At 40.1% G+C, this 27,363-nt stretch overlaps 1 protein-coding gene across 2 annotated transcripts in view; it reads left to right on the top strand.

Moving 5' to 3' along the window:
• itga8 (integrin, alpha 8) overlaps positions 1–27,363 on the top strand; it is a 238,126-nt gene that overhangs the window by 42,656 nt on the left and 168,107 nt on the right. For both annotated transcript variants that reach the window (XM_055655720.1, XM_055655710.1), the window contains exons 7-13: positions 1,737–1,862; positions 10,697–10,741; positions 10,885–10,928; positions 12,613–12,669; positions 15,683–15,735; positions 23,478–23,683; positions 25,847–26,038. In XM_055655720.1, coding sequence (XP_055511695.1) covers positions 1,737–1,862; positions 10,697–10,741; positions 10,885–10,928; positions 12,613–12,669; positions 15,683–15,735; positions 23,478–23,683; positions 25,847–26,038 — 723 coding nt within the window. The remainder of the gene's footprint in view (positions 1–1,736; positions 1,863–10,696; positions 10,742–10,884; positions 10,929–12,612; positions 12,670–15,682; positions 15,736–23,477; positions 23,684–25,846; positions 26,039–27,363) is intronic.

Here is a 27,363-nt window from a genome sequence, read left to right as displayed (position 1 = left end):
TGACTATGTTAGGAGGTCTCTCCATTAGTCCTGGAAATGTCTGGGCCTGTGATCAGCTCACTAATGACCATTTGAGCTACCTGCCAAGCCTACTGTTTACCTCAGGGTGCATCCCCCCCCACTCATATTACTGATGTGTTTAAATAAATGGAGGCATTTATTGTTGAGTTCAGTTCCCTGGGGGGTTGTCAAAATGATTTCAGTAGATAAAGACGAGTTTGCATGTTTCTAATAACCTTCACTGAGGTTATGATGGCAGACTGGGAGAACCCCACAAAGAATCAAGATGATCCTTTTCCGGAGATATTTTCCGGGGAAGTCCATTGTCTAAGGCTAATGTGGTCTGTAATAAAAGTCAACTCAATCAACTAAATCTAATTCCTGAAACATGCATCCGTAGACATAAATTTTTATGAAGGCCATTTCATTTTATTGTAACATTTTAATATAAATATAGCGAAAAACCTTTCAGCCTTAAGACCATTGACAAAAGAATACTACTGCAGCCAAAACTGTAGGCTCACTGTGTGGTAAATCCTGTTGTAAACAATTGCTGTGCCGAGTCCCATTATATAGTTTTTTTTGTGCAGCAACATCTAATACATTTAGGTAAAACATTCCTTATTTATTTGTCATGTATTGAGAAAAATCAAATGATCAAAATTATAATAATTTAAATATTTAAAAAAAAATTAGAATTATCTTACAATTAACAAATCGTTAGTGGCTGTGATAAATGTATAATTTTCATGTTATTCTAAATTAATAATTGACAACAAATCAATAGAGAACTCATTTGTAGGACAGAATTTGAATTACTTTGTGGTCAACAAATAGTCAGTGCTTGAGTCAATCCTTAAAACTAAGGTACACAAAAATGCTGGAGAAACTCAGCGGGTGCAGAAGCATCTATGGAGCGAAGGAAATAGGCAACGTTTCGGGCCGAAACCCTTCTTCAGACTGATAGGGGGTGGCAGGGAGAAGGAAGCATTTTTGTGTACCTTCGATTTTCCAGCATCTGCAGTTCCTTCTTGAATGCTTAAAACTAGTTGACTTTGTTTATATCTGTCTATATGGCAAATTGTTGAGTAATTCATATGTACATAATATATTGGTGCAGAATTAGGCCATTCGGCACATTGAGTGTGTTCCGCCATTCGATTATGGCTGATCTATGTTTCCCTCTCAACCTCATTCTCCTGCCAACTCACGTAACCTTTAACACCCTTGCTAATTACACTTATTAGTATTCATATTAATATACGTTATTGGGCTTAGGTATAAATATAAATTCATATTTCTCAAAATAATTATTTTTTGAGATTCACATCAGATGCTGTGTTCCAAGCCATCTGGAATTATTAAAAACATTTTCACATCCAATTTTTCTTCGAACATCAGCAAGTGACCCAAAAGCAGGCTGCATTATCATAGAAATATAGAAACATAGAAAATAGGTGCAGGAGTAGGCCATTCGGCCCTTCAAGGCTTATCTCCATACCCCCTGATCCCTTTAGCCACAAGGGTCACATCTAACTCCCTCTTAAATGTAGCCAATGAACTGGCCTCATCTACCTTCTGTGGCAGAGAGTTCCAGAGTTCACATTTTCATGTGAATTGAGGAAATTACTGGTGTATATTATTTTGGAAATATTAAATTATAATGATATCTAATTATAATGTGTTAAATGGCCTTTTGCTTCATTCAAGCCTTTTCTAAAACATTTGAATTGCAGGTCAGGTGATTACTGCCGATACTTTAGAAATTTCAAATGGATACGACTTTAGAAACTTGCAACGGAGAGTGACTGGAGAACGACAAACTGGAGTGGCTCCTGCTGATTATGATGACAACTACTTAGGTGAGACTTGCTATATATACTTTATAAAAATGAAGAATCAACTAATTCACCCACATTCATTATTGTTCCTCTGAAGAGTAACTTCAATGAGTGTGTTGCCAAACTGTAATTCAGAAAAAGCTATCCTGCTCCTTAAACACTTTCTGGTTAGTCACCATATTTTAATGTAACCTGCACCAGACCTATTACATTTCTATATCAAACCTTATTGATTAGACAATTGCTTATCATTGAATGGATAGTATATTCAGAATCCATATTTGGACGCATCCACCTTTGTAGTAAAATGGAGTCACTAGAGATCGTTATGCTGGAATTGAGAGTATAAAACAAAGTGCTGTAGTAACACAATGTAGCAATGTTACAAAACTTATTTTCAGCGGTGCTGCAGTTCTGCCACTGGCCGTGTGCTTAAGTTTGGCACCTTTGAGTGGGGGGTGGGATTAAAATCCAGTTTTCTACTGCCTGTCGGAGGCGGATTTCCTCGGGCTGCCAGCTGCTGAAGAATAATCGATCGGACTTCCGTTCCCGATTTTTTTTTTTTAATCGCGAGACAATTTAATAATTAGAATAAAATAAGCAACTTCTAACGCCCTCAATGCCTACAACATGACGGATCGCAAGAATGGGACAAAACAAAGGGCAAGTCATTTATTTTACATATAAACTTGCTTCTTGGGATGGCTTTAATCTAATTTTACGTTGCAAAAATGTGATTTGGGCCCCATACGAACCGGCAGTGTTGTTCCTGCTGATATGGAGTTCAAATTCACTGCAAATGCAACGTTCCAATCGATTGTGTTCCAGAAAAACCCACTCGCAAGATGATTTTAATGCTCTTTTTTTTGGACAATCATGTCATAAGAGCATCTAAATCGTCTATATTTTGTGTTATTGTCTATCCATAGTCAATATTTTTATACTAAATATCAGTTTTAGTCCCATGTATTGTGCAAAAAAATAATAATTTTGATTATATTGAGTGGATGTTTCTAGATTAATTTATGGGAATTAAACATTAAATTCCTTCCATCTGGCATATAAATTCATGACAGTGAGATTTAAGAGTCATGTTATATAGTGAATTCTTGTGTGAATGGGATTAGTTTGTTATTTGGATACTTAGGCTATTTTTAAAAAAAAATCCTTTTCTTAAGAAATGGAATCTACAGGACATTTTTAATGGGAAAGTATTGGGCAGAAAGGCATGTCTTGCGTGGTTTGAAGAGCCGAAATTTTGTAATTAACTACAATTAGGTAATTAACTAATTATATGCTTTAATTTCAGGTCATCCAAGTAAGATGTTTTATATTTGTTTCAGAATGCTTCAATCTATAATAACTGAAAATTTCATTCAGTTCTCTTAATTTTTAAGAAGGTTATGGGCTTTTGACGTCCTCAATCACAGCTTTTGAGTTAAGTCAATGGAAAAGCAATAGGGAACAAGTTGCTAATTTCAGAGTATGAAAATGACCATAACTGTTTTAATACTGAAGATATGAAAGTGAATTAGGTGTCAAATTAAAGTTCTTTTCATGCTTTATCTGATGGGATAAATTGCAGATTTGATTTTTTAAATCTCAAAATTTTGTAACATTGCTACACAATGGGTCGAGATCTGTGGAGGGGAAAGGGATGTTTGATGTTTCACGTCAAGACTGCAACAGCACGGAAAGTGTAGAGAGAAATAGTGAATTGTGTATTGAATTTAATGAATTGTGTATTTTGGTCTGTGCATTGTTCCATTGACATTTTTTTACTGCAGTGGAGAATATGTTGATGACTGCTAGACACAGATAATTCAATGCTTCAATAGTCACAAGACAGTAATTATTCAGCACTCACTTTTAATGTTACTACTCTTGCATGTAATAAATTACATAAAATCAATGCATTGTTAGAACATACAATAGTACAGTAAAGGAACAGGCCCCTTCCCCACAATATCTGTGTCAAACATGAAGATAAAACTAACTCAGATTAACTAATAAAGATAAACTAATCTCATCTGCCTGCTCATGATTCATATCCCTCCATTCTCTTCATATCCATGTGGCTATCTAAGAGCCTCATAAACTCCTCTGTTATTGAATGTGAGTGGCCTTTCCAGTCCAGATCTTGGTATAACTTCCTAAATAGCACAGTGAAATTATTGTTAGGCAAGGTCAGTTTATGAATGATAATGGTAAAAGTAATAGTTGGATCAGTGACAGTTATTCCAGCTGAACAATATATATTCATAACTTGTATTGCTTTCTGTTATGGAAATGTTTCAACATGGAATCATGCACCTTACTCTGTCTAAGGTGCAGGATCTTGTCAAATGCTTTCTAATGGAATAGATAAAAAAAACCCACAAAATACATTTCCTTTCATCGTCATCTATTTATAAACAGTTTGTTTGCATGGCCCTCCTATTGTGAAACTTTGTGAAAAGGTTTGTGGAATTCTCTGCCTCTAAGGGCGGTGGAGGCCGGGTCTCTGGATACTTTCAAGAGAGAGCTAGATAGGGCTCTTAAAGATAGCAGAGTAAGGGGATATGGGGAGAAGGCAGGAACGGGGTAGTGATTGTGGATGATCAGCCATTCACATTGAATAGCGGTGCTAGCTCAAAGGGCCGAATGGCCTACTCCTGCACCTATTGTCTGTTGAAACCTTAGTTTCGGGAGAATCACACATATCAGGGTCTAAATAGATGCAACAAAATGATTGTGAAATTAAATAAACCAGGGATGGAATGTCATGATTTGTTGTGTGAAGCTTTTGGAATATCATGACACATTATTGGCCACCAGATGTCCAATCTGTTAAAGATGTTAATCAAAGAAACACCACATTAAAACGATCTGCACTCTAAAAGCAATGCAGTCAAAGGAACAGCTTTTATATTTATACAGCAAATTGACTGGCCTCAATGCAGCTAAACAGGCACAGCTGTTGCTTGTTGAATTGAATTAGATCATTGTCCTTATTGTGAGTTGACATTTACGAATAGTGTTTTACTTTTAAGTGGTGAATTCAACTAGTTTATGTATGGTAATACAAGCTGATGCCTTTTAGTTACAATAATTACCCTAGCAAAAAGGACAAACATTTAAGGGAAGGTTTATGTGTTGCCACTGTAGAGCAGCTAAATTTGTTTCAGAAATCAACACAGCCTTTTTCACGTTGAAAGTCAATGGTAGTCATGGGGATGGGAGGGAGTATTTAGTCTTAGGGCAATCACTGCAAGTGGAGATAAGGCAAAAGAAAAAAAACAATCAGAACACTGTAAATCTGAAATAAAACCTGAATGCTGATAATATGTAGAAACAAGGAATGGCAGATTCTGGTTTACATTAATAAAAAAGACACAAAGTGCTGGAGTAACTCAGCAGCAACTCTCGAAAAGTCTGAAGGGTCCCAACCTGAAACATCACCTCGCCATGTTCTCCTGAGATGCTACCTGAATGAATTACTCCCACACTTTCTGCCTTTTTATGATGATACTATGTGGCAGACTTTGTAGTAACCGTGCAGAGATAATCTGATTTTGTATTTCACGTCAGTGACCTATCACCTGAATTCTTTCCACAGGTTGTTCCAGGTACTGAGCATTTCTAGTATTTTTCAATGTTTTTTTATTAAATGTGTATTTAAATCCGTTATTGGTAACTGTCAACCTGATATCAAGACTAAGCAAGTTGTTGGAAAGTTTCTGGTGTCCAGCATGAATTGGCATTCAGAGGGCCATGAGAAATCAACAAAAGTTGGCAAGGATTAGTTCATGGTAGATCTTGGCTCATAATATATTAGAATTTTATGAAAAGGTTGTAGAGGGCATTGATGAGGTCAGAAAGTTTGATGTACAGTAGATCATTGGATTTTGGTGAGGTGTGTGATGATCAAGTCAGTAAGCCTGAGGGAAGGTGGAAAGTTGGGTTAACTATCGGCCGCTTGAGAGAAAGGAAAGCCTATTGATTGATGAGAATTGTAGTGACTGGAGGCAGGAATCCCTGGGGCTAAATTATTATGGCCCTTGCTTTTTCATGGTGTATATAAATGACTTTTACATTAATGTAGGAGCCACAATTAAGAAAGTTTGCTGCTGAGTCTAACATTGTTAATACAATTAAGAGGAAGAGTGGGGAAGAAAGCTCCAGGCTACAAAAAAAAAGGAGAAATCAACTGGAGACTTGGTAACTAGCGGAAACTTTGTTCAAGATGTATGGGAAAAAGAACTGGAGGCAACATGTAAAACATTTTTTGTTGGGATCTGGAGAGCATTGAGATGGAGAATGAAGAAGACCGTGAAGAAATTCATTCTTGTCGTCTTGATTCCAAAGTGCCTGTTTCTCCTATAGGGATTCTCAAAGAACCCTATATTACAATTTGTGAAATGGGGTAATTGAGAGAATATTTCCAGATTCTCCACATTCATTTCAGACTGCCATCTTGTGCATCTTATTTTTATTTTCACGATTCTTACTTTGCTGTTGGTTAACTTGAAATGACAAGTTACCACATGGTGTAGGTGGGTTTTAGTTATTGAAATGTACACTATATTGTAAAAGTACATTTAGTTAGTTTAATGGATAGGCAGCCATTAAAATTTACAGTAGTGTTTAAGAAGGAACTGCAGATGCTGGAAAGTCGAAGGTACACAAAAAAGCTGGAGAAACTCAGCGGGTGCAACAGCATCTATGGAGCGAAGGAAATAGGCAACGTTTCGGGCCGAAACCCAATTTACAGTATGTTGTATAGTTGTTATTTTCACCAAATGTCATTATATACACTGAAACACATATTTTATCAGCATGTTTAGAAGCGGGTCTAGATATTTATCACCTCCTGCTTATTAAATAAGAAAAGGGTAGTGTTATGTTGGTGAAAGTTACCAAAGGCTATTTTCAATGTCGACATTCCAAAATGCATATTTATTTAATTTTCAATTTGTCCCAAATAGATCATTGCTAAGTAAGTTTAGATTTAATATAAATATAATTTAAAACACACTGGAATTTCAAAGTGAGCGCACTGTTGATAAGGTCGGATAAGCAGTGGCTGATGGGCAATCGTGGAGGGACAGGTGGGTGGGTGTGAGGGTTAATATAACCACTCCTACTCCCAGTCACCCAGGGCTCCAAATGCATGGACTTGAGGTCCTCTTTACAGTTTTCCATAGGCATCAAACATAGCACAAAACATAGTACAACACAGAAACAGGCCCTTTGCTCCACAATGTCTGTTCCCAACATGATACTAAGACCAACTCTTACCGTCCTGCACAGAATTCATATCCCTCCATTCCTTACATATCCATATGAATGAATGAATAAGTTTATTGGCCAAGCATTCACATACAAGGAATTTGCCTTGGTGCTCCACCAGCAAGTGACAACATGACATACAGTGACACTTAGGAATGACACATCAAACATTAAATATTAATAATAAAACATTGAGGTATGTTCTGCTGGTGCCGGTGAAGAAGGGTTTCGGCCTGAAACATTGCCTATTTCCTTCGCTCCATAGATGCTGCTGCACCTGCTGAGTTGCTCCAGCTTTTTTGTGTACCTAATAATAAAACATTATTGCTTAAACATGTGAATTAAATAAAATACTTGAGCAAAAGGAGGCTATGCCTAATCAAAAGTCTCTTTAATGCCATTAATGTACATGCTTTCACCACTACCCCTGGCAAAGTATACAAAGCACTCACCACCCTCTGTGTGAACAAAAAACTTGCCCCACACATCTCCTTTAATCTTTGCTCCTCCCACCTTAAAGCTTTACCCTCCAGTATTTAATATTTCCATTTTGGGAAAAATGTTCTGACAGTCTTCCCTATCTGTGCCTCTCATAATTTCATATACTTCTATCACGTCTCCCGAGACCTCTGGCATTCCAGAAAAATATTCCAAGTCTGTACAGCCACTCCCTGTAGCTAATACCCCTTAAACCTGGCATCATTCTGGCAATTTTCCCTTGAATCCTTTCCAAAGCCTCCTTTCTTTCCTTTCCATCCTTCCTTTAATAAGGTGGCCAGAACTGCACACTGTACTCCAAATGTGGCCTAACCAAAGCCCTATAAAACTGTATCATGACTTCCTGACTCTTGTACTCAAATGTTTAGTTTAGTTTAGAGATATAGCGCGGAAACAGGCCCTTTGGCCCACGGAGTCTGCGATGACCAGCGATCGCCATTCACTAGCACTATCCTACATACTAAAGGAAATTTACAATCTTTAGCTAAGCCAATTAATCTACAAACCGTATTGTCTTTGGAATGTGTGAGTAAACCAGAGAACCTTGGGAAAATCTATGCGGTTACGGGAAGAACGTACAAACTCCACACAGACAGCATCCTGGATCTGGAACGTTCGATGCTAGATCGAACACACATGTCTGGTGCTGTAAGGCAGCAACTCTACCGCTGCGCCACTGTGCCTCGACTATATGTCTTGAACATGCCTCGAGCATACTGTATGCCTTCTTACCATTCTATCTACTTGTTCTGAGTACTTCTTCCTCAGTCTGAGTTGTTCCAAGGGATTCTCGGATGTCAGTGGGCAAATTGCATTTCTTCATGGTGGCTTTGAGCAGATCCCTGATTTTTTTTCCCTTCGCTGTTCACTATACAACCTTTTCTCATGAGAAAGCTTGGAATAGGCCTGAAGGCAGGCATGCACATGACATAGCCTGCCCAAAGCAGCCAAGAATAAACAGGGCCCCAGTTCTTTGAATATTGATCTGGAATAATATATTGATGCTGATTTGATATTCCTCCAATGAGTTTGGAGGATTTTGCAGAGACATTTCATGATATTTTCCCAGTGCCTTAGGATACCTCTTAAAGGCAGTCCAGGTCTCAGAAACATATATATGAGGGCAGTGTTTTGCACTAGAGATAAGGATTGTCAAACAAAATTTACTTCAATTGACCAAAGTCTGTGCTGACAAGCCGAAGGTGGCAGTGAATTTCATGCGATCTTTTCATATGCCTTCACCGACAAACAGCTCACAAATATTTTTATGGCAGAGATCGACAAATTCCTGATTAGAACGGGTGTCAAGGGTTATGGAGAGGGCAGGAACATGGGATTAGGAGGCAGAGATCAGCCATGATTGAATGGTGGAGTGGGCCTGATGGGCCAAATGGCCTAATTCTACTCCTATAACTTGTGAACTTGTGAAGCTATAGGATGAAAACACACATGCGCACACATACACACATTTGAATAGTTTTGAATCCACTGAATTTGCATCCATTCTGTAGCAATTAAATTGCAATATTAAATGTATATTACGAATGCTTACACAAGTACTTAGTTCCTCACAAGGAAGAACTTGCGTGTATTAGTAATATACATTTAACATTGTGATTTCAGTGCTGCACTGTGCGCCCAAACTATTCAATTTTGCATGCAATCTGCTTCTCTCTGGTGGAAATCTGCAAAGGAAAACACAATCAGTTGAAGGCTGTCAAGTAATAAAAATAAATAATTAAAAAGGGAGAGAGGGAAAAGAGTTGGCATTATTAACATTTTTCCAACGAGCAGCTTCACACTTAAAAAAAATGAAGTGTGAATGGAGGTGGAACAGAAAGCTTTTTTTATAGGGTTTTTATTTCACAATAATTTAATAAAATGATAAATGTAAAATTAAACTGGTGAATAATGTTGGCAAAATCCCCAAGGCCTGATAGTCTGTATCCCAGAGTACTTAAGGAACTGGCCGTAGAAATGTTGGATGCATTGGTGGTCAATTTCCATCATTCCTCTGGAACACTTCCAAACGATTGGAGGGTGATTAATATAATCCCAATATTTTTTTTAAAAAAGAGGAAGAGAAAAAGCAGGCAATTAAAGGCCTGTCAGGTAGATGCTACAGTTTTACATAAAGGTTGTAATGAATCTACTGGACTTTTTATGGATGTAAATCACAGAATAGATGAGGGAGAATCAGTGTATATGTATTGTGTATTTAGATTTCCAGAAAACTTTCAAGAAGGTCCCACATAAAAGAATAACATGTAAAATAAAAAGAAAAGATGAAATTATGGGGTAAATGCTGATTATGGATAGAGAACTAGGTGGACACTAGGAATGAAAGAATTAGAATAAACGGGGCTTTATATACAAGGCAGATAGTGGTTAGTGAAGTACCACAGGGACCTCATCTTCCTTAGAGTGGAGATTTTATGGAATTCAATACCAAAAAAAGCAGTTGGAGTCAAATATTTGAATGTATTTAAGAAGGAGTTGGATTTTGTTCTCGGGGCTGGAAGGGTCAAGGATTATGGCGAGAAAGCTGGAACAGAAGAACCATTTGAATAATCAGCCATGATCATGTTATTTGGTAGAGCAAGCTGAAAGGCCTTCTACTACGCCTATTTTATTTCTAAAATATATGCTTCCAGTTTGCGGGTCTTCTGTTGTACATCTGCCCAGATTATCTGAGGTGCAATGAAAGCTAGAAATGTGTACTTTGCTGCTGGCCTCTAGTATAGGTTTTGGGGATGTTGCTTTAGATGGAACATGTATCTCCCCCAAACATGTCCACTCTATATCTAGAGGGGCAGAGCTGGGAGGAAGGGATGACTGCCTTACACTTTGGGGTGGCAGCAGGCACCAGAGATTTCAGTCCACGGGTGCTACTGTGTCAGATGAAAGGTAACTTGGTGCAATCACTCTAAACCCACGCTCATTCTGTCAGGGTTACCACTGGTGGCTGAGATCCCAACAACTACCAGGATGGCACCCCTTTCAGCAGCTTTTCCATATGAATTATGTGCTTTGATGTTGTAATTACTACAATTTGACCATATGAGGGTAATTTATCTTCTTAACAGGATACTCGGTTGCCGTAGGGGAATTCACAGGAGACTCTGAACAAGGTAAGTGGTCTAATTGATCACCGAAGGCATGCACTCATTCATTACGCCTTTATTAGCCATTTCCTCTTCCTTAAAATACAAAGACATATCTCTAACTAACCTAATAAAACCATGTTTGCCAACTGGCTTTTTCTTTTAACTAGAATTTGTTGCTGGGATTCCAAGAGGTGCTCAGTCAGTTGGATATGTACGTATTACTCTTTTGTCTAGATTTTATTCCCAAAAACCATGAAGCTGTTTCTTTTTTGTTTTAATTTCTTCCTGTGCTAAAGGGATAGTTTAAGATATTTTATGCATGATTTTTTTTCTTGCATTGTTGAGTGCTGCTGAATTAGGGAAAATTAGTCAAAATGGAGACTTTCATCAACTGTTTTAACTTATACCTAAAAAGGAGAATAGTGTTGAAATGGTATTCGGGGGCATGTGGTTATATAAAACTTTAACAGCAAGTAGTTAGGGAGGTAATGTTCCTTTTATTGCAAGAGGCAAAGAGAATAAAATTGCAGAAAACGTTGCAAACACTCAGCAGATTAGATAACATCTGCAGAAAGAGAAATAGCATCAGGTCCAAGACCCTTTACTATAATTAGGAAATAGTGAAACAAGTATGTTTTCAGCAGCAGAGAAGTGGGGTGAGGGGTGGCTAATATCTCTGACAGGTTAAGACCAAATTAGTTATTCCGGCTGATAAAATCAGATTATTCTATTTTATCTGTCAATGTGTTGCTATTAATAAGTGCTGTTAGGCATGCCCAACTGGCCAAATTATACTAATTGATAACGAGAAACATGATGACACAGTGGCAGCACAGTAGCGCAACAGTAAAGTTGCTGCCTAAAGGGCTGGTCCCACGAGCATCCGACTGCATGTAGCAAGCGCGACCTAATCGATCGCCGGAGAAGTATGGAGTTGTGCGGAGCTAGTCCCGACATCGCGCGGGGCTCCGGAAAACTGACTGTTCAAAAATTCCGAGTGGCAACAGCCTGCCGGCCCGCAGCCACATTGAGGACGTACGCACATCCTCGATGGGCAGACGCAGCGTCATGATGCCGTACGCAGCGTCTTGAAGCTGTACGTCATGCGCTAACTTCCCGCGGACTTCGCTCGAACTTCACGTCACTCACTCGACCTCCCCGCGGCCCCCGCTTCCAGTTTGGTCGCGCTCGCCGCATGCAGTCGCATGCTGGTGGGACCAGCCCTGTACGGGGATCACTCGCCCTCCGCGCGACCCCCGCCGGCCCCTGCTTCCGGTTTGGTCGCGCTTGCCGCATGCAGTCGCATGCTCATGGGACAGGCCCTTTACAGCACCAGGGACACAGGTTCGAACCTGACAATGGGTGGTTTCTGTATGGCATTTGTACGTCCTTGTGACTCCATGGGTTTCCTCCGGGTGCTCCGGTTTTGTCCCACACTCCAAACACATGCAGGCTTGTAGGGCTTCTGCAAATTGTCCCTTGTGTAAAGGATAGAACTAACGAACGGGTGAATGCTGGTCGATGCGGACTCGGTGGGCCGAAGGGCCTGTTTCATGCTGTGTCTCTGAAACTAAACTAAAGCCATGAAGAAGAGGTCAATTCTGATATGGATTGAAAGAGGGTGAGTTACCTGAAGTGGAGAAGTCTTGCTCCAGCTGCACGAGGCTACGTTGAGAACACATTTACAGTACTGCAAACACAAGGAACTGCAGGTGGTGCTTAGATTGTGCAATGCAGCCTAACAGAGTCCGGAGCAGCTAGCAATACTGTGTGGAGATAGCACTGTTTATCTGTCACCTCCAGAAAGAGTAATATTAGATGTTGACAGTGTTCACATATTTATTATTATGATCACATTGTCCAGAAAAGATGATCAATGCCAATTTTTTTTGTAGGTTGCCATTATAAATTCAACAGATATGACTTTCATTCTGAATTTCACTGGTGAAAAGGTAAGACCTCTTTGCTTGTTTAATTTTTTAAAAAGCCTTGAAAACTTTCTCTTCTGGAGAACCTCGAAACATGTCAATTTTATTGTAGAGTAATAGTGACTTCAATTATGTTAGAAATCCAAATAGCCAAAAAAAGTCAAAAGTAATGGAATGACTGCTGAGTCTCGGTAACAAAGTAGAAAACAGGTTATGCTGAGATGCATAAAATGGTCAAGGGGAACTAGAGATAAAAATGAAATTTGGCATTTGGCTGCAGGAACTGAAGCCAAAACGGGGATTTCCTTCATTGTTGCTGTAAAAAAGGGACACTATGGGTTGTCTCAATGTCACCAAAGCCACCAAAGATAAATTGCCCAACTGCAATATTGTGTTTTAAGCGTCTTGTGTCCAGAGCAGCTGCAAAATGTTGAAAGTGGCAACTTATCCTGGTTCATTCTCTTTAACTGTGCTTGGTTTATACTCTCTAGAATTTAGAAGATTGAGAGGGGACTTATAGAAACTTACAAAATTCTTAAGGGGTTCAGGCTAGATGCTGTAAGAAAGGGAAGTCCAGGACAAGGGGTCACAGCTTGGATAATTTCACCGAGATGAGAAAACTTTTTCACGCAAAGTGGTGAATCTCTGGAACTCTCTGCCACAACTTCTGCTATATAAGAGGGAGTTGTGTGGCCCTTTGGCTAAGGTATCTTGGAGAGAAGGCAGGTCCGGGATACTGAGTTGGATGATCAGCCATGCTCATATTGAATGGCGGTGCTGGCTCGAAGGGCCGAATGGCCTACTCCTGCACCTAATTTCTATGTTCTATGTTTCTATGTTTAAGAAATGTTTAAAATTGACTTGTGCATTTCACGCAAGTGGGAAATGATTTTCTTAGAACATAGACTGAGAGGTTCAGTGGTGCAGAAGGGAAGAATAGAGTAAAGGGCCCGTCCCATTTGTGCGTCATTCGTGCTTCACGCAGATGGCACGCGAAGATTTTGTACATCCCAAAATCCTGGGGCGCCACACGCAACCGTGCGTCACTGCCTACGTCACCACCCACCACGCGCGCGTAATGCGCACCATGCGCGCATCACGTGAGCGGCATGACACGTGCATCGTGACGCATAAGTGATGTCGCGTAAATTACGCGCAAATGACGCCCAGTGGGACAGGCCCTAAATGGTATGTGGGTATCCCAGGGAAGATCATCCCTCGGCATGCAGCGGGCCATTCACACTCCATAGATCTCCAACGGTAGACAAAAGGTCACAGACGGAGGCATCTGTGAACTGCAGATATCCGTCTATTTCAGTCAGTTGGTCAGTTGGTAAAATGAAACTGATATCCTGCTTTCAATGTAATGTACACTGCAAGTTGATTACAAAGTCATGTCAGTGCCTTTTGATCCATTTTCTGTCCGTATCTCATTAATCAACATACACATGCACCATCATGTGCGTGAAACATGTTGAGGAAATAACATTGGTATTTGGGTGAATCGCAACAGGAAGTGCCTGGTCCAATTTCCTCACGTATGTGGAACATCCACAGCAAACATTTCAAAAGTTGCCCAACGTCACATTAAGGCACAATTTACTCAGAATTTGCTCATTATATATCAGCCCAATTGTTTTGTTCCCAATCCAGTTCTAAGCCGAACGATACTCTGTCACACTGAGATAACCAAGAGCTACTCTGATGTGTAAGAAGGAACTGCAGATGCTGGTTTATACTGAAGATCAACACAAAATGCTGGTTTAAGTCAACAGGTCAGGCAGCAGGAGAAAAGGAATGGGTGAAGTATTGAGTCAAGACCCTTCGTTGGACTGAGAGTCAGGGAGGGGGGGAATTAGAGATATGGGAAGGTCCAGAAGTGACGCAGACCAGAAACATCACTTATCCCTTTTCCCCAGAGATGCTGCCTGGTCCGCCGAGTTACTCAAGCTTTATGTGTCTAGCTACTCTGTGTTATTCAATATTCATTTCTTCAGATCTACAGTAGGCATTCCTGCTGAGGCTAACATTTCTCAGATCCAGAAAATGCATTTTAAAAGGTATTTTACATATCAGATGCATAAACGTATACTTTACTTGTGCTGCAATGTTTTCAAAATGAGATCACATCAGATGCTATAGAAGCTATCACATATAGTCAATGTATTATGTTTTGTGTCATAAGCAACGAGATGTTATATGTGAGACTGATTTCCACAGTACTGTGGAATATACCCCGCAGCAAATAAGTTGGTTCCTGACATTCTGCCATCTATCTGTAACGCACAAGTCAGGGATATGATGCAATATTCTCAACTTGACTGAATGAGTGCAGCCTCAACAACTCTCAAGATACTCAAAGCATTAGGAAAAAAACTGCTTGGATGATTTATTCTCACCACCATCGGGTATACTGTATCTGCAATGTGTGCAGTGTATAACCTGCCTAGGCTCCCTCAGCAGCATCTCCCAAACGTATGACTTCTACCTTCTAAAAGAACAAGGGCAACCGGTGTATGGGATACTACCACTTGCAAGTACTCCACCAAATCATCAAATATACTCGGCGTGGAAATATAGTGCCGTTTCTCTGCAGGAGTTCAAACCCTGGAGTTTCTGATGGGAGTTCCTGATGCCTGATGTGACTACCATCAACGTGGTGTATTGCAGGCTGCTCTGGACACAAGAACTCAAAGCAGGATGTTGCAGTTTGACAATTTAGCTTCGGTGGCTTAACATCTGACATTAAGACAAACCATAGTAACTCTTTTGTACAACAACAATGGAGGAAATCCACTTTTTGGCTTCAGTTGCTCGTATTTCGCTTGGGCACTGGGAGAGTTTCTTCCCATCATGAAGTGAAAAAAGTTCACCAAACCTTCTCATGGGCAATTAGAAATTATCAATTAATATGTCCTTGCTGTGATTTTTTTTTTTAAATGTCTGTCTGATGCTGCAATTGTCATCTAATAAAAATGTATCTTTGATGCAACTATCCCCTCCTCCCCACTGACTTATTTCTTAAATTAATTCACAGATGGCTTCTTACTTTGGATACACTGTGGCTGTCTCAGATATAAACAGTGATGGGTGAGTATGGCAAGTTCATAAATACTGTGCAGGAAATATGAATGTTGAATTCTCAAAGCAAATAAGGGTCCTATTCAACCCATAATACCTGTTCCAGCTCCCTGAAACATTTACAGAAAATGCTAGAAATGCACTTCTAGTCAGATAGCGTCTGTGGATCAGAGCCATAAACCTGGTGAGTTTCCAGCATTATCTGCTTTTGTTTCAGATTTCCAGAAATGATAGATTTTTAATTATCATTCCCTGAAATAGTTATTCATCAGCTCCATTCATGGGTCCTTTCTTCAACATTGTAGAATATTTCCTTTCCAGTATCTTTTTGATTCAGTATTACAAGCTGACTATGGATTCCATTAGATGCACAGAGTCTCTTGGCCAGAGTGGATGAATCAAGGACCAGAGGACATAGGTTTAAGGTGAAGGGGAAAATATTCAAAGGAATCTGAGGGGTAACTCTTTCACACATAGGGTGGTGGGTGTATGGAACAAGCTGCCAGAGGAGGTTGTTGAGGCTGGGACTATCCCAATGTTTAAGGAACAGTTAGACAGGTACATGGATAGGACGGGTTTGGAGGGATATGGACCAAATGCAGACAGGTGGGACTAGTATAGCTGGGACATGTTGGCCAGTGTGGGCAAGTTGGGCTGAAGGGCCTGTTTGCACACTGTATGACTCTATGACATTGTACACATCCCAATGAGACTCGGCATAAAGTCTGCCGAATTTGCACTACTATCGTTTGTTGCAATCTTAAATTTACAATTTCTAGTTAGCCCATTACAAAACAAATTAACAAGGTTTAATATTATTTACTTTATCAAAATTCTTCATAATCTGATCACTTTAGGTACATGTTCTCTAATCTTTTCTAATGAAAAAGAGACCTATTTCATCTGTTCAGATTGCCTGGTTAAATCTTCTTATCCCTCTATATATCTTCTTATCTATGTAATAAATTATCTTGGTGTCCCCAAGTTGCTCATAATTCCATTATTATTTCCCATTTCATTTTGCCAATACACTAGAAATCAAAATGTGCTGTCAGTTCAATTGCTGTAAATGTTTGAGAAAATTGAAACTTATGAAGATAAATTAGGTCAGTTAAACTCCGAATTCATGCTGGACAAAGTGAAGCTCATTGTCCACAATTTTGGTAAGTAGAAAATGGTTTGTTGAGAATGGGTTTGTTGGTTAATTGGCCTCTGGAAATTGCCCTGAGTATCTAGGGAGTAGATGAGAGGGTAGGATAAAATAGAACTAATGTGAATGGATGGTCAATGGTGTGTGTGTGTGGACTCAGTGGGTCGGAGGCCCTGTTTCCATGCTGCGCCCTTCAATTCCATTCATTTCCTTGTGGTGAAGTGTGATCTGTGGAAGGAGATGGCTGGAGGAATTCTAATATGGAACACTTCCGTTGTCATGCCCCGTACATCATCCCTGTTTCATCACAGCACAAATAAGGAGAAGGTACATTAACCTGTAATAACCTGGATCATATTGCCTGACTGGAACTCTTTTGCCTGAGATGATGTTTGAGGCAGGTACTCTCACAACATATAACAGCACTTGAGTCACCTAACCATGGCAGGCTATAGACTTGATGGTCAACATGGACAGAGTAAGTTGAAGAGCCTGTTTCTATGCTGCATGACTCTAGAGCTCTATGATCATAACAACGTGGCATATATTGTGGCAGTCTTTGCTGATCTGAAACTATAATCGCCGATTTGCATCAAGAAAATTAAATACAATACCACTACCCCAAATCCCTACTAACATCTAAACCTGTGGCCGAGAAATTCTACAAAACCTCAGTAAAAGCTTCAGAATGATTAGAAAGAGGCTTAATAGCCTGATTGACTGATCCAGGACGGGGAGGAATGTGCCCACAGATAGGAAATGACACAGCTGGCGTCCTGGTGTCATTGCAATAACCTGGAGTTCAATGCTCTTAAGACAGTGGAATTGATAGTAGACTTTAGCTCCCCCTCCCCTCACCCCACTCACCATCATCAACCACAGTCACATCGGTGGAGTATTTTAAGTTTGTGCGGACAAGGACCTTAAATGAGGGGCCACCGTCGACTCCACAGTCAAAAAGGCACAACAGAGGATGTACTTCCTGCAGCAGATGAGGAAACACAATCTGCCACAGCCAATGATGGTCCAATTCTAAGGTACACACAAATGCTGAAGAAACGCAGTGGGAGCAGCAGCATCTATGGACTGAAGGAAACAGGCAACGTTTCGGGCCAATTCTATATGGTCCAATTCTATATGGCCATCGAATAGTCTGTTCTCACCTTCTCCATCATGGTCTGGTTTGGCTCGGCCACCAAGCACGACATCCGGAGATTGCAGTGAATCGTCCGATCAGCTGAGAAGGTTGTTGGCTGCAACCTTCCCTCCATTGACGAACTGTACACTGCAAGGGCCAGGAAGCGAGCGGGTAAGATCATCTCTGACCCCTCTCACCCTGGCCACAAACTATTTGAACACTTCCCTCTGGAAGGCAGTCAAAGCTGCCACACAGACATAAAAACAGCTTTTTTCCACGTGTAGTAGCTCTACTAAATAACAAAGAATCTGTAGCCTCCTTTTGCTCTGGTATTTTATTTAATTCACATGTTTAATCAATAAGGTTTTATTATTAATGTTTAATGTTTTATGTGTCATTCCTCACTGTCACTGTATGTCATGTTGTCACCTGCGGGTGTAGCACCAAGGCAAATTCCTTGTATGTGAATACTTAGCCAATAAACTTATCATTCATTCATTAAACCAGAGTGTACCAATTTGAAACATGTTCCTAGATAAATATGATATGCTTGCTTTCATTGGTCGAGGAATTGAATATAAGACTCAGGAAGCCATGTTGCAGCTTTGGCTAGGCTGCATTTGGAGTATTGTGTTCTGGTCACCCCAATACAGAAAGATGCTTTGGAAAGAGTGCAGAGAATGTTTACCAGAATAATGACCAAGACCTCCAGGAGAATTTATGCTGACTTTTCACCCTAAAGGACTGCACCAGCTTCAGATTTCCCACTTCTGTATCTCCACCAGTTTGACCTGATGGTTGCATTTCCCATTCAATTTTCCCTCTGCTCCTGACAAGTTTTCCTAAGTCTGAACCTCTGTCCCTACAATACCCCACCACCTGGCCACTAATCAGTTTCCCTTTCAAGCTCCTTTCCCTCCCAATAATACTTAAAAAAAAACATTTTCAATTTACGTTTCCACAAGATTTGCAAGAGGAGCAAACAACATCCTTTCTCTTGATTCATTTCCTTTCTAAATAATTATCCAGCGTTCTGTTAACTGATTAGTTTCCACTTTGATTGTTGCTTCTGGTAAAGTTTTGAGCACTCGTTAAGAGATTTTAAATGGAACTTTTTTGAGTAATCCCTTCATCCTCCCATGAAAGCCTTGACTCTATTTCACGTGTTATTGATTCAACTATATGCACAAATAATTTAAGAGCATGTATCAATATATGCCTGTGTTTAAAAAAAAATAAAATAAAGTTTGGGCCTCTTTGATGTCTTTGACTTGTTCACACTACTAGGCTGTCTTGATAGATGCACGCTGGCAGGGACAATTTCGCAAAGTAAAAGGCTGAGAGTTGTCAAGTGCTTCTTCCTCTCTGGCGCCTTAACAAAAAATCCTAAATCATCCCGTTTTTAAGTGTGAGAACATCGAGTGGGCGTCACATATCCAGCTGGATAATAAACAGGAGTGTCAGAAGTTTCAATAATTTTAATAAAGGAGAATATGTCAAGAATTCTATAAAGATAGCATTTCCCAGAACTCCCCTTTTACCCAACACCGCTTAGCGAGTTGCAGAAATAAGTTTATCTGGTAAGCAGGCCAATGGAAAGCGTTTCACAGATAGTTCCAGGATTTCCCCTGTGGTGGACCCAAGAGACATTTCAATGTTATAAATGAAAGAAATTGTTGTTAATCCCCAAGTGATACCAAATTGTGCTTTTCCTTGTTCTTTGGAGAAGGGATACATCTGTTGATGCAGATGTTTCCTATAAAGATGGAGGATAAAAATAGACCAAGAATTTTGTGATTAGTGTTATGGTTCTACATATATGCGAGAAATGTTCTGAAGGAGAATGGACATTTAATTATTTGTTTCATATTGTTTGAATATCAGTTGCCTTCAGCAAACATTTCATCTTCACTGTTTGAAATCTTTCTTATCTATTATAATGTGTGGTGATTTTCTGACTTCATTATGTACCCCTAACTTCCTCATCATTTAACTGCTCTATCCTTTCACCCTTGCCCCCACCACACAATAAACCTTAGCCACCCCCTCCTTCCTTTTGTGATCTTGCAGCCTTTGGGGATTTAGTCAGCAAAAAGCCCACCCTCTGAACAACCCTTAGCCCTCGCATGCATGTTTCCCACTCTCCTTCTCACCATCTGCTCAGTATTTATCTGCTCTCTGACCGAGGAAACAGAATGATCCAAAAGGATAAGCAGTGGGTGCTCCAGGAAACAGCTGGCAGAACCAGGGGAAGTGAAATGGTCTCTTGAGCCATTCATGAGAGGAATAAATCGGGTAGACGGGTAAATCTTGCCCAGAGTAGGTGAATCGAGGACCAGAGGACATAGGTTTAAGGTGAAGGACAAAAGATTTGATTAGAATCTGAGTGCGAACCTTTTCACACAAAGGGTGGTGGGTGTATGGAGCAAGCTGCCAGAGGAGTAGTTGAGGCAGGGACTATCCCAACATTTGAGAAATAAGTAGACAGGTACATGGATGAGGACAGGTTTGGAGGGATATGGACCAAATGTGGGCAGGTGGGACTAGTATATCTGGGACATGTTGGCCGGTGTGGGCAAGTTGGGCCGAAGGGCCTGTTTCCAAGCTGTATCACTCTATGACTATGACTAATATGAAATATCAGAAAAAGCAATATCAAAGTTATGTTAAAGTTATTTATATGTTAAGATGTTTCATCAAGGGAATTATATTCAGCATCGACCAGAGGGATTGCTAAATGGTCTGCCAAGAACCATTTTTCTCACAGAGAGTTGTGAGTCTGTGGAATTCTCTGCCTCATAGGGTGGTGGATGCCGGTTCTCTGGATGCATTCAAGAGAGAGCTAGATAGGGCTCTTAAAGATAGCAGAGTCAGGGGTTAGGGGGAGAAGGCAGGAACGGGGTACTGATTGGGGATGATCAGCCATGATCACATTGAATGGTGGTGCTGGCTCGAATTGCCGAATGGCCTACCTCTGCACCTGTTGTCTATTGTCTATTGTTTATAAGAACAGGCTTATACCTGATGTTTCAATACCTGATTCCACCACCAGCTCTGTCACTGTGTTCCACATATCAGCAACTCTCAAAGTTTAAAAAAAACATTCCCCTCAAATCCCCTTTAAAATTTCTCTCCCTCACCTCTTGCTTTTAATACTTCTCACATGGGAAAAAGATTTTGACTATCTGTCTTATCTAGGCCTCATGTAATTTAATGTAGCTGTTTCAAGTCACCTCTCTGCCCCTTCGCTCCAGGGCAATGGCGCCCATCTTATCCAATATCTCCCCATAATTGAAGTCCTCCACTAATCCAGGCAACACCCAACTAAATCTTCTTTATATTCTATATTTATATTTTCTCCAGCACAACCACTACCTTCGTGCAGTGTAGCCAATTAAATCCTTTAGGACCGAGATGAGAAAAACATTTTTCACCCAGAGAGTGGTGAATCTCTGGAACTCTCTGCCACAGAAGGTAGTTGAGGCCAGTTCATTGGCTATATTTAAGAGGAAGTTAGATGTGGCCCTTGTGGCTAAAGGGATCAGGGGGTATGGAGAGAAGGCAGGTACAGGATACTGAGTTGGATGATCAGCCATGATCATATTGAATGGCAGTGCAGGCTCAAAGGGCCGAATGGCCTACTCCTGCACCTATTTTCTATGTTTCTATGCCATTATCTTGTTCCCCATAATAAATTCACCTTTCTTCAAGGGTCCAACTTTGGTCTTAACTATTTTTTCACATACGTAAAGAGGCTTTTACTATCCTCCTTTATATTGTTGGCTAGCTTACCTTCGTACCATATTTTCTCCCCGTATTGTCTTTTTAGTTATAGTTAGCTATGTTAGGCAAGGAAACGGGACAGATTCACATTCTTTGACTTTAAATTGACACACAGTTTTGAATTAAGAATTTAAATGTGAACGAAACAAACTATAGTCAAACTACATGGTTTATACTTCTGCAGTGTGCCATGTATGAGGTGCCTTGATGTATTTATAACTATTTCCTCAGAGAAATATCACAGAGGGTGAGCCAAAACCTTTCAAATGAACAATTTCCTTTGTAATTAGTCATTATTAAAGAATGAGGTGTAGCAAGGACAGAACAAGGACCTCAACTTGGAAAATCACAAAGTATAATCTGTTTGGGAGGAGCTAAGGAACTGCAAGATAGTTCTGCTACAATGCATGTTTTATAACACAATTCGGTGAATAAATTAGGGAGCATTGTTTGCTTTACATGTGCCAAATTGGGTATAATACAATTTTGAGCAGGAACTAGAAAAAACACTCAAAAGTTATTTTGGACATTGGCAAGCAAAAAAAAAAGTTGACTTGGGGGGGAAAAATAGCAGTCTAGGCGGGTTTTCATGCAATGAATGAATCAGTCTGTCCCGCGGCAGAGAAGCTGCCTGTCGGGGCTGGGGCAATGGGTGCAGCCATACACTGCAGGGATATGGGGTTCAGGGCTGCACCCAGTGTGGATACATACAGTGCAAGGGCTGCTGCATGTGTTAACGGACCACCCAGCTCCTCCAATACCTCTCACCCCTCCAGTGGGATGTGATAGAAGCCACTGCCTCCTTCTGCAAGCTGTGCTTGTTTAGAGGGGGAATATCTCTGGGGTTGGGAGATTTAATGCAGCAACGAAAGAGATGGTGAGACAGTAGCTTTCCATCATTTACAACAGGAGGTGACGAGAGAGAGTGCAGCGGGTCTGGGGGGTGTGTCGACAGGTGGAGCAGGAGCTGCCAGTCCCCAGCATTGGCTGCCAGGTTGAGGAACTGAGCCCCGCGTCTCAGCACTGATTGTAAACCTACCGGGCCCACTCTGGCACCACCAGTCAACACAGGCTGCCTATTCACAATGAACTGCGGAAGATTCTATGCTGAATTCCTATTGGGTTCATGGGCCTACAACATTAACAGTGAGGAGGGCAGTGGGTGTGCCAGGTTCCCAGCTGGTTCCTGGATACAGTGCTCCGGAGTTCTCCAGAGATACTGCCTGACCCGCTGAATTACTCCAGCACTTTGTGTCTATCCTGGATGCAGTGTTGCCTCTCTAAATATATTATAATGCTTCTTCTTCCGTCCTGATTCCGAGGACTGTATCTTGAGTGCCATACCCAACTTATGGCTAAATAGCTTCAGTTTAGTTTAGTTTGGAGATACAGCATGGAAACAGCCCACTGAGTGCACGCTGACCAATGACCACCCATACACTCGTTCTATCCTAAACATTAGGGACAATTTACAGAAGCCAATTAAGCTACAAACTTGAATGTCTTTGGAATGTTGAAGGAGCTGTTTCCATTCTACTCAGATACACCGTGTATATATTGAAACGCCTTCTTTCTGTGGCCATAATGTAATAGCAGTTCTTTTGTACGTCAAATGTTTTGCGACTGAAATACACAGGGAATTCAATCCCAGACCTTTCCATGCCTTTGTGTGCTTCACAGACGGGACGATGTGCTTGTTGGTGCTCCTCTTTTCATGGACCAGGAGTCCGATGGGAAACTGAAGGAAGTTGGGCAGGTTTACTTGTACCTGCAGGAGGAAGACTTCCTCTTCAAGGATCCTCAGAAACTGTTGGGAACTGAAGTATTCGGAAGATTTGGCAGTGCCATAGCGTCTTTGGGGGATGTGAATCAAGACGGGTATAACGGTGCGTTTCTGTAGTCGTAATACACATAATCTCCAGCATAATAAATATGTCTCTGGCAAACATTAAATGGCTTGACCTCATATGCAATAGAATAATCATCTTTGGCCCTAGAACAGAACGTGCATTAGGCACTTGCCTTTCCAGCTGTGAAAGAATTTCCAGCTCTTTGTTCTTTCCAAACACCTGATGTAGATTATATTATGTGTGCTAAGATCTGTATATCTTCATTAAGGGAAATATATTATCTGTTAAATGAATAAATATACAATAATGTGGAATAGGAATCACACAAAGTCTGCTATGCACACAACTAATTATCACTAGAGCGTGTAAATTAAAAATTGAAGGGAAACAGGAAGGATCTAATGTGAGCATATGGGATTAGTGTACATGAGCATGAAGGTCAGTGTGTGGTGAGCTGAGGATTGTTTCTGTGAGGTATGACTTCTTAGCTCCATGAGTTTAAATCACTAGGAGCTGACATTAGACTGTTTTGAGGCAACAGTATAGTATAACCAGACTCTTTGCATTGGAAAAAAAACACAGTTTGTGAGATTCCTGGAGAACAAAGAACATTGAAAAGTATAGCACAGGAGCTGGTCCTTCAGCCCATGTCATTGTTGAACATGATGCCAAGATAAACTAATCTCATCTGTCTGCACATGTTCCATATCCCTCCATTCCCAAAATATCCATATGCCTCACTATGTTCTCTTTTATTTCAGATTTCCCTTATTTCGGCTTCTTACAAATCCAGCATCTTTTTTTCCTCTCTGCTCTGTCCTCATTCATATCATCCATTTATATTTCTTCCAGAGAGAGTTAAACTGCAATTACCAAGCTCTCACCAACATTTCCTTTATCCACTCCACCTCTTTCTATGCAATTTAAATCATGCTTATCTTCTAACCTTTCTTACATTTGATGAAAAGTCCTTGACATATGATTTTAATATATGTTAATAATGTTGAAATGAATGAGGGAAGAGCAGAGAAGCAAGCAGATGCAGGATTCGTACACAACAGAAATAAAGGAACTCTGAAATAAAAGAGAACACGTTAAATAAAAAGCAGGCCATGTAACCTCTGTGGAGAAAGAAAAAACATTATTTTTATAGCTTGCGTACCTGGTCTGAGAAGTGGACAGTCATGATATAATGGGAAGCATTAAAATGATGGAGTGTGCAAATGAATGAAGCATGATATGAGGATTTCAGCATTAAGGAAACATTTAGATAAGGTGCTACTGCAACTGTAATATAATAATATCAGAATTCATCCCAATACTTATCAATAGTGTTAAATATGAATTAAATTATACAAATTAAAAAGATTTGTGATAACACACAGAAACTGTAATTAATAGCTGACATTAAAATTGCACAAGGACTTTTGGTGCACTGATCTTCATCAGTCTGGGCATTAAAAACAGGAGTTGGGATGTTTTGTTGCAGTTTGTACAAGATGTTGGTGAGGCCGTACCTGGTATAGATGTACCCTCTGGGTCATCCTGCTCTAGGGAAGGCGTCATTAAGCTGAAAGAAGTGTAAAGAAGATTTAGAAAAATGTTGCAAGAGTTTGAGTTATAGGGAGTAGTTGGAACGGCTAGGACTTTAACCCTTGGAGCATAGGAGAATGCACAGAGAGGTGCATAAAGCCACAAAAGGTATGGGTAGGTTGAAAGAATAGTCTTTTTTCCCCCCATAGTAGGCTAATCATGTTCTAGAGGGCATAGATTTAAGCTGAGAGGCCAAAGATTTAATAAGAATCTGAGGGGCATGTTTTTCACAGAGAGTGATGGGTATATGGAACAAGCTGCCAGAGGAAGTGTTCGCCAAGTATAATAACAACATTTAAAAGGCATTGGACAGTGCATGTTTTAGTAAAGATTTGGAGGGATGTGTGCCAAATGTGGACAAATGGGACTTGCTTAGATGGGACATCTTGGTAGGCATGGACGAGTTGAGCCATAGAGCCTGTTTTCATACTGTATTACTCTGACTATCTAAGACTAGTGATGGTTAATACTTTATGTCTGTACTTTGAGGGGAATGCCTTTGGGCATTCTTTATGCATGGGATGTCAAGTCTCATTGTATTTGCTGATAATTGTAACATTCCATTTCATTATTAATGCTGTTACCTTATTTATCTTACCAACATAGATATTGCGATTGGCACACCTTTTGGAGGTGAGGACAGAAGAGGCAAAGTTCTGATTTACAATGGCCAAAGTACTGGGTTAAATTCCAAGCCATCACAGGTCCTGGAAGGCTTGTGGACTTCTCAATCAATGCCTTCTGGATTTGGTTTTACTCTACGAGGAGGGTCAGACATAGACAATAATGAGTACCCTGGTAAGAATCACATATTTCAAATATTAATAACGTATTGTTTATCAGAGAGTAATATCCCATTAATGTGTTGGGATATTGATGGCAATTTTGCATAGCTGCTTATATCTGGTAGAGGAGATTTACACCACTTATTAAGTGGCATAGGTTCAGTCATCTTATTAAGAATTGGTGATCAATGTCTGTTGTGCTGCTTGCTTAATGTTGAAAATATTTAGAGAGCATTCTGCACAATCCCACTGTTCATAATGAAGGCCTTGAATATCTCATTTGCTTTTAGAGATTTTATTGGCAGCCAAACCCCTTTGTCAGCACCCTAACTATGTAGGGCTGAATATCTGACATTGGAGACACTGCCTTTGCGCACTTAGCAGCAATACTCCAAGGTATTATAACTGCATCAAATTGACAACATCACATTCCCAATAATTTATTTATATGCCACTGGGCAAAGCAATCGAACAGACGCATATGATGTCCATGTCTTTTTTTTCTAGGAATAGAACAAACTAATGAATTAATTAAATCCCATGATCTCATTCCAGTAGAGTTGTGAACAGTAATACAGTAATATAAAAATAAAATCTCTTGTTTTTCCAAATGCTGTCTTTCCAGTATGTGAAACCTGCTTCAAAGTGCTGGGACTGTACAAATAACTATGAACCATGAACACTGACCAAATTTGATTTGAATTGCAGTTGTTCAGCTCAAGAAAATCACTTTTATAGGGTCATAGCGTTGCACAGCATAGAAATATACCCTTTGGCCCACTGTGTCTATGCTGACCATCATACCTTTCCATACTAATCCCATTTGGCTAAATTATTTCCATGTCCCTCTATGCTTTGTTCATTCAAGTACTTGCTCAGATGTCTCTTAAATGTTGTTACTATTCTTGCATCTTCACCCTTGTGCAAAGCACTTACCTCTCAGATTTCTTCTTCTTTTTTCCCTCTCACCTTAAACCTACATTCTCTACTTTTATACAGCCCCAGCATGCAAAACAGACACTGGCACTCTACTCTATCTTTGGCCCTAATAATTTTGTTTACATCTATCATGTTACTTCTCAATCTTCTTTGCTCTAGAGAAAATCGACCCGGCTGGTCCAATCGTTCCTGATGATTCTAGCTCCCCAATCCTGGTAACATCCTCATAAATCTTTTCTGAAACCTTAATCACAACTTTCCTGTAGTGTGGTAACCAGAACTGCACACAATACCACAACTATAGTCTAACCAATCCTTTGTACTTGACATTCTCTGACAACAGTACTGAAAGAGCTACTTTGATGCCAATGTTTTGTCCAAGCACATTTTTAAAAGATT

This window comes from Leucoraja erinacea, chromosome 2 (assembly GCF_028641065.1).
Source record: "Leucoraja erinacea ecotype New England chromosome 2, Leri_hhj_1, whole genome shotgun sequence".
NCBI lineage: Eukaryota > Metazoa > Chordata > Chondrichthyes > Rajiformes > Rajidae > Leucoraja > Leucoraja erinaceus.
This window is presented reverse-complemented; position numbering and strand designations above follow the sequence as displayed.